The sequence below is a fragment of the Diospyros lotus genome, chromosome 13 (assembly GCF_014633365.1).
Source record: "Diospyros lotus cultivar Yz01 chromosome 13, ASM1463336v1, whole genome shotgun sequence".
In the NCBI taxonomy this organism is placed as follows: Eukaryota; Viridiplantae; Streptophyta; class Magnoliopsida; order Ericales; family Ebenaceae; genus Diospyros; species Diospyros lotus.
The window spans coordinates 17,455,250-17,466,106 of record NC_068350.1 but is presented as its reverse complement, the minus strand read 5'-3'; the positions used below and the strand labels follow the sequence as shown (position 1 = coordinate 17,466,106).

Here is a 10,857-nt window from a genome sequence, read left to right as displayed (position 1 = left end):
CAAATTGATACTAGCTCCTAAGTCACACAAAGCTCGACCTAAATACTGATTACCAATAGTACAAGGGATAGTAAAACTCCCTGGGTCCTTGAGCGTTGGGGGAAGTTTGTTTTAGAGAATAGCATTGCACTCTTCAATCAAAGCAACTGTCTCGTAGTCTTCAAGCCATCTCTTTCTTGAGAGTATGTCCTTCATGAATTTAGCATAACTCAGCATCTGCTCCAATGCATCTGCAAAAGGAATATTAATATTTAGTTTCTTAAAAACCTCAAGAAATTTAGAAAAATTTTGCCTTTGTTTTTGTTTTTATAAGCACTGAGGAAAGGGAGGAGGTGGGTATCCTGATTTGGGGTCATATTCAGTTGGATAGTTCTCCTCTTTCTTCTTCTTTTGCCTCCTAAAATTTTCTCCATATGCATTAGATTTAGCCTTATTTTGGTTAACTGAAGGCACTCCATGCTCATTTAACTCATCACCCATATCCACAAATTGCTCAAAATCTGACTGGCCTTCCACTAGCTGTTGATCTGTTTCCTTTGGATTTGATTGTGGAGCATATAAGCTGGTCAACTCATAAGTTTGGTGGCTTGAAATTGCTTTGCATTGTTCTTTGCCCTCTTGCTTTGGGTTTTGCTTAGTGTTGCTCGGTAAGGCACCTTGTGGTCGAAAATTCATGGAATTTGCCAATTGCCCCAATTGATTCTCTATATTTTTAATTGCAATTCCTTGACTCTGAATTTGTGCTTATTGATTCTGAAAAAGATTTGCAGTCTGCTCCATGAACTTATTCAAAGACTCCTCGACTGATTTAACCTTGTCTTGCACCGGATTGTTATGGAATCCCAAAGGACCATTATTCGGCCTTTAAATAGGCTGTTGAACATTCTGATTAATGCTCCATGAAAGATTTGGATGATTTCTCCAACCCGGATTATAGAAATTAGAGTTGGGATTATTTTGTTGCCTGGTATAATTTCTAACATATTGTGCAAATTCCATGTTCAATCCACACCTCTCCCTGAGATGATTTCCTCCACATAAACCACATAATGCCACAGTTTCTTGAGGTGTATGAATTCCACTTTGAGTTAACTACTTAGTCAAAGCATGTACCTGAGCAGTTAAGGCGGATATTGCACCAATTTCATAGACACCTGCAGTCCTTCTTTGAGGAGTCCTATTAGGATTCCATTGATAATTATTGGCAGCCATGTCTTCAAGTAAGGTGTAAGCATCATCAAATGACTTATCCATAAGCGCTCCACTTGCAACAACATCTATGATTGTTCTCGTATGTCCTAATAAATCATTATAACAAGTCTGTACCTGTAACCAATCGGGAATGCCATGATGTGGACATCGTTGTAATAGCTCCTTGTACCTCTCCCAAGCCTCATACAAAGTTTCTGCATCTTGTTGCATGAATGAGGTAATGTCATTCCTCATCTTTGCAGTCTTTGTAGGTGGGAAAAATTTTGCCAAAAATTTCTTTGCCAAATCAGCCCAAATAGTAATGGATCCCTGTGGCAACGAACTCAACCAACTCTTAGCCTTATCTCGAAGAGAGAAAGGAAAGAGCCTTAATCTCACTACATCATCGGACACCCCATTGAACCTAAAAGTGTCACATATCTTTAGAAAATTACTGAGGTGCTGGTTGGGATCATCATTTGGAAAACCTCCAAATTGAACTAATGTCTGAATCATCTGAATTATGGCTGGTTTGATCTCAAAATTATTTGCCTGCACTGTTGGCCTTTGAATGCTCGAGCTAATCCCATCCACCTTAGGCAGAGCATACTCTCTCAATTTTTTCTGTTCTTCTTGTTGAGCCATTGGTTCCTTTTTACCTTCACTTGATAATTTGACTTGATCTAAATGGCTAGATTCACCTCTCTTTGCTTTTCTTAAACAAGAAATAGTTTGCTCAATTTCCAAGTCAAGTGGAATAGATTCAATACCCTTGGATCTTGTGTTCATGTACTAGCCCATTTCCCTGCATGAGTAAAATAAATAAATAAATAACATATAAATAAATAAAAGGTCCAAATTATAATTAATTGCAATTGCTATTAATATTAAAAGAAATAGTAAACACAATCCCCGGCAACGGCGCCAAGAACTTATTCGTGATTTTATATAACCCACGAATAACACGCAAGTATACACGGTCAAGACAAGTAAAGTGATGAATAAGATATCGTTCCCACAGAGATTGGTTACTACCATTTTAAATACTAAAATTATTCACAATTAACTATATTTGGACAATTGATTAATTAAGAAAATTAATTAATATATAACTAAGAATTAAAAATCAATTGGTTAAGACCTAGGGTTTTCTAAATTCACCTAGCAAATCCGCTTTATCAAATTACCTCAATTTTTGGTTGATTAAATTACAAACTATGTCAATGGAGCACTCTAATTTATTTATTAACCTATGTCTAGGTCTAACAAGTTTATTCAACTAACCTAACTCACTATATGTCTATGTGAATTAGAATTAGAGAACATATTAAGCATAAGTACTCATTATATGAAAATATTCATTACAAATATAATCACAAATTGCACATGTAATCAAGTGAATGTCTTCCCCAATTAACATATGTTATTTTGTCCAAAGTCTATTTCATATTTATCTATGTCTAGCCTCATAAGAAATCTCAAATCATGTAATTGGTAATCAAGCAATTACAAATATTAAATTTAGAACAAAATAAACATAATTGATGGAATAATCATAACCAAAAATTGAGTGAACTAATAAAGTTTCAATGCATAGGATCCTTTACAAACCCTAGACAATTATTTAACCACTCATAATGAATAAAATATTCTCAAAATTAACCAAGAGTTGCTACATAATTAAAATCCTAAACAATTAAAGAAAAATAGAAAAGGAAAACTAAAAAGAAGGAAGGAAGAAATTCCCTAGCCTCGATCTGAAACAAATCTGGATCTTAGATGCGCGGCTGCGTGCATAAGCCCTTTGCGTCGCTTGTTGCTTCTCTTTTATTCCTTCTTGATTGCGTCGGCCAGAAACCTCCCATTCCTTCAATTCCTTTGCGCCGTCCCGGTCTCCAAATTCCTTCAATTTCATGCGCCCAGGTTGTCTACCCTCCAAATCTATCTCCTCTTTATATATTATAATAATAATATATATATATTCAATGCACATGAAGCCCTAGTCCCCTTTGTTCACGCCATCTTCACACACACACACACACATATATATAATATACATAATATAATATATAATATATAATGTAATAAAATATAATATAAACATAATATTTAATATTTAATGTACTATTAATTATATTAATTTTAGTTATATTATAATATTAATTATTTATAATACTTATTTTTTTATTTTTATTATAATATTAATTTATAGTATTAATTTTGAAATTAACTTTATAATTTTTTTTATTTTTATTTTTTAACCCAAACACCAAATAGTATTCCTACAAAATAACAAGAATTACTAGAAATTAAATATATGTAAAGGAAACTCAAAATATTAGACAATTCTAAGTAAAACACATAAAATACTAAAAATACTATTTAATTATGAGCAATAAATGTGTGAATAAATTCCCACATCAGTAATGTACAACCCTCTCAATTTAATGGGCCCTCTAGCTTATGCTAGGAAACTTTACAAAAAATGTGAAATTGAGAGTCTAAGAGTGCAACTCTTAGTTACAAGCTCTCTCTTTAAATAAATAATAGAGGCTAAAAATGAATGGAACAGTGAGATATCAAAGCCTCAAAATTAATAATACAGAGAGAAAAATTAAACGCTCGATATAACAGTGAAAGGTCGGTAGTTCAAGATATTCAATGTATTCAACAACCTTCAATGCGTCTTCAACCACCTATTTATAGTTGATGGTGGATAAGTTCAAAATTTATATTGTTGTGGGTGGTTGGGCGAGCATTAAATGTGCCAAAAACTAGTCGTTATAAGTTTCTGTGAAACATATAGTCGATAGACAAAATAGGTTAGTCGACTATAATTTCAAATAAAACATGGCATAGTCAATAGACAAGAAATCATAGTCAACTATCTTCTAACATAAATACACATAGTCGACAGATACAAAAATATGAAGAAGATTTTGAAATTCATGAACAAACATAGTTGACAGAAGAAAAATCATAGTCGACTATCCTTACATGATAGTCGACAGAATGAAAAATAGTCGACATACGCCATATATAGTAGACAGATTAAACAAGCATAGTCGACTATCCTTATGCATAGTCGACTATACTTATAACATAGTCGACTATATTTAAGCATAATCGACAGCATTAAACCACATAGTCGACTATTCATTTGAAAAGATTGAAAACTTAACAAATCCTCATTTTGATTCTTTTGAAAGCAAAGTGAGATTATCAAAAATATATTTTGAAACAAACCACACTCAACCATACTCAACATATCTTCTTTAGATTTTCATATCTTGATTCAAACTTATTTATGAAATATTGATTTTCTCATTCATATAATTCATATAGTAGAGATTGATTTTCATATAGTCATTATCAAAACCATTTTATTACCAAGAGTAAAATATCACTTCCAACTAGCCCACATAATGCTAGCCAACTATAAATAAACTGACATAGGATTAATTAGCCTATTCCTTCCCATTTACTCCTTTCTTTTCCAAATTATCCAATCGTTACAACATATTTGTAATGTTTTATATGTTCTATTTCAGTTAGGTAAAAGTGAGTTACTTGACTTATGTGTGTTTCATGTATGTGAATGGATGGGTAATTATGTTTCTATAGAATATGTCATGTTATCCTAAGTAGAATTATCTTTTTTTAAAAGGAATATTTCTTAGTTGAATAACATTCAGTGTTCTCAACTTATTATCTTTAGTGAAATTTCATGAGATGAGAATATCTTATTATCTTGGCTCTTCAAAGCTTTCTATATAATCAAGTGAATGTATTTGAAAAGTTAGTTTTAACCAACCTTCACCAATAGCACTTGTGCTTGTTTGAGCTTAAGGTTCATGAGAAAATTGAGTTTTATTTTTAAACTCAATATTTATGATATCTTAGATGTTTTGATGATTGATGGCGCGCATATTTTATATTATTTATCCCTCTTATTCCATCTTCATTGCACTCTATTTAGGTTATTTTATTTGTCTTGTGTTTATTTTATTTTATTGGGCTTCACACTATTTTTATTCTTATTTGGCAGATTTGGGCCGTAGATTTGAGCTATTTTGATAGAGGCGCAAGTGGGCTTCGCAAGGTGGACGGACATCGAGTTTGAAAGAGGCAACCATACTTCATTATGGGTTATGGGCAAATTTAGAATCCATTGGGCCCTTTTTAATTAATTAAATTATGGGCCATATGTAATAAAAAAAACCCTAATCCCATTTAGCCTAGGTTTTTCTTTTCCAAAACCCTATAAATAAGAGCTAGCTAAGAGGCATTAGGGTGGCCGATTTTGGAGGATTCTCACGGTTTCAACCTAGAAGCTATGGAAGGCTAATTCGCTTGTAATCTGCTACATTCCCATACCCCTTGCCCGGTTTGAGTCTTGGTCATATAGTTGAATCTGGTTTGGAACTCGATTCTCATGTTTTTATTGATGATTTCGTTTCTTTTCCTTCTCTAAGTTTATGTATGTTTCTTTTACGCAGTTGTGTGAATCCATGCATGATCTTTGGATGGGTTTAATTGACTTGCTCGGTTGATGCTTTGATTAGAAAGAAACAGTATATTATAAATTGTATGAGCAATTGCTCATTTTGATTTAATCTTTTATGGTTGTAGAAGAGTTTAATCAAACCAAACAGATTATTTTCATAAGTGAGACGGGGATTACCGTGGTAAGGAGGTAGGGTTCGTAGCGGGTTACGTTTTAGTTGGTCGAGACTTCATCTTTGTTTCATTCTTGAGCGTTTTTAAGTTCGGTTTTCATCACAACCCCCCTCGTTTAATCCTGTTTTGACAGTTTATTGACAATTCGTTGGGAGACGACCTGGGGAGGATCCTAGCTACAAACCAGTCCTAATACATACACTAATCTGGTCGGTTCGACAGCCTCGATCAATGATATTCATAACAATATAAGTTGATAGTCGATTAAGGCATTGAGTATATAGTCAAGTATGTTTGAATACTACTTGAGTAAATGCAATCATTAATTGAGTATGTATTGCAAGGTTTCGGCTATATCAAAAGTAATCGAGTAATCAAAGTGATGGCCGAGTGCTATATCTTGTTAATAGACTATGAGATAAGCATCATCGAGTATGATTGCTTAATTAGTGATTATTATGTTTTAGTTGAGTATTTTTGGTGAGCAAATGAGTTGAAGTTGATGGTCAATCGACAATTATTGTATAATAGTCAAGTTTTTATGGATGTCTCAGTTGGCAACAAGTAGTGCACATATAATCAAGTAGTTGATGTGTCCAATTGAGTAGGTGTTAAGTTCAATTAAGTAGCTGATGGGTCTACTCAAGTGCTGTCAAAGCTTACTCGAGTGAAGAAAATGCTTACTCGAGTAAGTCATTTTTTACTCAAGTAAAGACCAAATTCACTCAATTAATTTTGTGCTAAAGTTTAAAAATAGAACCGTTAGACTAGCCGTTGCAAGTGCTTTTAATGTACAGATTGGACTATTAATACTTCAAAAAGGGTCTAAAATTTTCATAAATCAATTAACATGATATTTGAGTTGTAATACCTCGTATCTTCATGAAGTTGTTGCGTAATTTGGATGAGTTTAAAATACCGAAAAATGGGTTTGATAGTAAAATAAATTGCCGAATCGACTGAAAGGAGTACCCCGGGACTTAGATGCCTAAAGAAAATAGTACATCAGTATCGAGTATTCCGAGATAAGATGACATAGAAAGAAATCGGATTTGAAACAGTTTTCGGTATAGCTAGGATTCAGGTTGAGGAACCGGATGATGGTAAGGGATTCTCGGGAAGTCAACAGGACCCCGAGTAGGGCTATATTAAATATGAGAAACAACCCTTAAGTGGTTTCGAGAATAAACATAAAGATTTTCGGATAGCATATGATCCTAAGTACAATCGGGTCTAAGTGTAATTTATTGATTTTGATCAAGGGAGGTCTAAACGATAGTTTTTCTAGATTTTTAGGGGTGAAATGAAGATTTTGGAACTTGAGGGACTTAATGGAATTGTTGGATAAGTCAGGGGCTAAAGGATAAGGGCCAAAAAGTAAAAGTAAGTTCAAAGGGGGCTAAACTGCAATTTTTGAAAATCTGCACAAGCATGGCAGATCTGACCGGACAATTCAGAGAAATGACAGCCCAATGTCGTCAGGGCATGGCCAAGGATGGTCCAAGAGGCGTGTAGGAGAAGCTATGGCTGGAGATTGGCCATGTGGGGGTCAATTTTGGCCTATAAATAGTGAGGGTTCTTGGCTAATTTTAGAGCAACAAATTGCTCGAGTTTGAGGCCAAATCGAAGGAAGCCAATAAGGGGCTTTTGATCCTTGATTCGAGAAGAGCGTTTCTGGAAAGTTTTGTGAGTTTTCGAGGTGGTTTGACAGTGTTTCGAGGGTAGCTAGAAAATCGCACGCAGTGGCAGGACCGGGTCTGATTTTGCCCGATTTGGAGGCCATCCGGTCGTTGGTTCGGGCACCCAAGGGTATTTCCGTGATCGACTTGGAGTAGGCTTTCTGGTGGTGTGATTGGGGAAGGATTCCGGCGCCGACCGGCAAACTGCTCGCCAGAGAAGACGACGTGCGTGCAGTGCACGCGCTGGCTTCACTCACAGAAATGCACCTAGGTGCGTGGGGGTGCGTGCAGGTGAGTTACTTTCCAATTTTTTTTTGTATTATTCCTAGAAAATTGTTTTAGGAATTGTTGTGCAAAAATATTAGGTGAAAAAGGTTTGTAGATATTTATTTTGAATTATTAGTAAGGAAAAATGGGAGAAAAAATAGGAAAATGTGAGGAAATTAAGGAGAAAATTATATTTTGATGATTGTTGGATAAATATGATGATTAGGGTGCCTTACGGCTTAAGGTGAAGTGACTCGTACGAAGTTCAAGGTGGGCACGCAAATCGAGACGTATCACACTTTTCGAGAAAATTTGAGTTGCGTCTAAATGTGAGTGGTTCTACTGAAAAATCTTGAGTTGTGTTAATCCAATTCTTGTGCATATTCTTGTTACTTTGATTACTTTGATTTTTCGTGAGCGACTGGTTTCGTGCGATGGTTCGTCTAAGCCATTATTTACACATGCATTGAATTTCATACGGTAAATTGCATGCATTGAAATGTTGATTGTATGTCATGCATGTTATGATTTTCAGCATTGACATGTTATGTGTTGGCCATGTGGGTTGTGGGTTGTTAACTTGTGACGTGGCCCTTGAGTGATAGCACTCGAGACACGTGCTGAGGATTAATGCTATGTGACCCACATGGGATGGGGCGGAGACGGACTTCACCCTACGGTACTCAAGTGGCGGGGCAAAGAGTAGACACCACCCCAGTTGTTGGCTCAAGTGGCGGGGCTGAGAGTGGACACCACCCCAGGTTCCTTTGAGCAATAGCATTAATACCGAGGTGTCGTTGATTCTGGGGATAGTGCTGATGTGATACTCTTGGGCTAGGGTTACGTTGGGTTTTGGAATGCTTTTGAATGGGAGCGTAATGCCTAACAATGATAATAGGGTGATTCCAGGGTTCATATGTCGAGGTTGTCCCTTTTAAACAGGATTGTGTTTACTAATGTGTCGATGTGGTCGTGTCGCCTTTAGAGAGATTGCATTTTCCCCGGTTAGGGCTAAGTGCTATGTGGGATTCTCTTAGGCTGGGGCATGTCAGGATTTGTCGATTTTATATATGATTTTGCATATCTTCATGAAAATATTTTTGAACTCTCACTGAGATGATTCAACATCTAATTTGGACTATGTCTCTGGAATATTCAAACGTTCCAAGTGAAAGCAGTGGCGCCAAGGGAAAGGATATCGTGGAGATGTAGCTGTTATGTTTAGTTTTCGTAGGTCTTTGTCTATGATTACGATGTTCAAAGATTATGTAATATGTTGATATTTTCATGTCAAACATCGATTTGGTTATTTAATTGTAAAAGGAATTGTCGGTTATATATCATTGAGGTTTCGATCTTGCTTCCACTGATGTGATTGATAATACCTGTCTTAGTCTATTAATTTTTAAATTTTGATATGTTGAGAAGGTATAATTGGGATTGTCGGGAAATGATTATGATGAGGGTATGTATATCGAGAGACTTACGTTGTGTGTATGATGTTGAAAAAAAAAAATATTCCCAAAATCTCGAGGTAATGCTCGTTTTGGGAAGACGGGGTGTTATAGTTGGTATCAAAGCAAACTAGCAAAAATCCCGATTGGAGACTCAGGGGTACTAGTGGAAATTGAGAATGACTGAGCCAGTAACGGTTAATCTGATGTGACGTAATATACTATCAAGTTAGGTTTGTAAATAGGTGATATGAATCATTAAGGTTCGAATATTAGAATGATTTGGTATTTATCATGGATCCTAGGGAAATGAGAAACCTAGGATGGTTCGGTTAATGTTATTGAAAATAGAGTCTAAGGATTTTGATAATTGAGGTTACCTCTAGGAAAGTGTTGGTGTTTTCCTTTTTCAGATGGTGAAAACTCGAAGAATCACGGATCTCAATGAACGAGATGAGGAAAACGATAGTAGCAGTCATCGGGGTCGCTTTGTGAGTCACACCACGAGTAGTCGCCATAGTCGCTCTACGAATTCTGCTACAAGTAATCACCGTAGTCGTTCGAAAAATCGTGACGCGAGCGATGGAGGACAAGAAGAGTGATCAAGTCCTAGTAAGAGTAGACTTGACCGAGTGGAAAGGATTCTGGAGAATATGTTGACTTGCATAGTAGGAAACTAGCTGCCAAGGCGCACCCCCCATATGCTGGATCAGTATCGCCGACAAAGACCCCCGGTGTTTAGAGGAAAAGTGGGAGATGACCCTAGTGTAGCTGAGTACTGGATGGAGCAAACCGAGAAGTTGCTCCAGCATCTGCAATGTAGTGATGAGGAGAAGGTCAACTATGCCACATTCATGCTAGAAGAAGAAGCTGGAAGATGGTGGCAATCGACTAAGCGGGCCCTGCAAAGGACACCCAGGTAAGCAGCGCAAGATCCAAGGTAAAGACAAGCTCAGTCGATAACCTGGGAAGCATTCAAAGAAGTTTTCAATACTAAGTACTTTCCCCAAAGCTGGAAGGAAGAGAAGACTTGGGAATTCATGAAATTGAGGCAGATTGATGAGATGTCAATAACTCAATATGATGTCAAGTTTACCCAACTGATCAGATACATTCCTATGTATGAAGCCGATGAGTGGCAGAAGGCGCAGAAATTTGTGGGTAGATTGAAGGTGGATCTTCAACAAGCTCTCAGCTCATGTACGATCAGCACTTACAACGAGGCGCTGGATAGGGCTCTAACCACCGAGATGAACCTGTTACACGTTGGACTAATAAGATCTGATACAAAGAAAAGAGATTCGAAAGGCACGGAGCATAAGTCAGGGGGGAAAAATTTCAAAGATAGTAAACCGTGTCCTCGATGCAATAAAGAACACCCATGAAGAAATTGTTCTCAAGGGTATATCACGTGTTTTTCATGCAGCGAAAAAGGACATAAGGAGAAGGATTGCCCTAAGAATAAAGAGGCACCTCCGATTGGGAATCGAATGGGGATCACATGCTACTCGTGCAATCAACCCGGTCACTATGCTAGTAAATGTTCGAAAAGACAAAAGATGGATCAACCCAGGAAGATAAATATG

General features: G+C 36.4%; 1 protein-coding gene and 1 non-coding gene across 2 annotated transcripts; both read left to right on the top strand.

Moving 5' to 3' along the window:
* The first annotated feature begins 1,342 nt into the window (after positions 1-1,342).
* LOC127789366 (small nucleolar RNA R71) lies at positions 1,343-1,449 on the top strand. Its single transcript, XR_008020543.1, has one exon. It is a non-coding gene; the product is annotated as a small nucleolar RNA R71 (small nucleolar RNA).
* An 8,523-nt stretch (positions 1,450-9,972) lies between these two features.
* Positions 9,973-10,656, top strand: LOC127788086 (uncharacterized). The gene is made up of 2 exons (XM_052316202.1): positions 9,973-10,190; positions 10,284-10,656. The coding sequence occupies exons 1-2, from the start codon at positions 9,973-9,975 to the stop codon at positions 10,654-10,656; spliced, it is 591 nt and encodes a 196-aa protein (XP_052172162.1).
* Positions 10,657-10,857: the final 201 nt, after the last annotated feature.

What these genes read in the sequence shown, in the direction of transcription:
- LOC127788086 (XM_052316202.1), top strand. Translation starts at nt 9,973, where the DNA reads ATGCTGGATCAGTATCGCCGACAAAGACCCCCGGTGTTTAGAGGAAAA. An exon ending in GCCCTGCAAAGGACACCCAG is followed by an intron (nt 10,191 to 10,283) that starts GTAAGCAGCGCA and finishes CTTTCCCCAAAG; the next exon opens with CTGGAAGGAAGAGAAGACTT.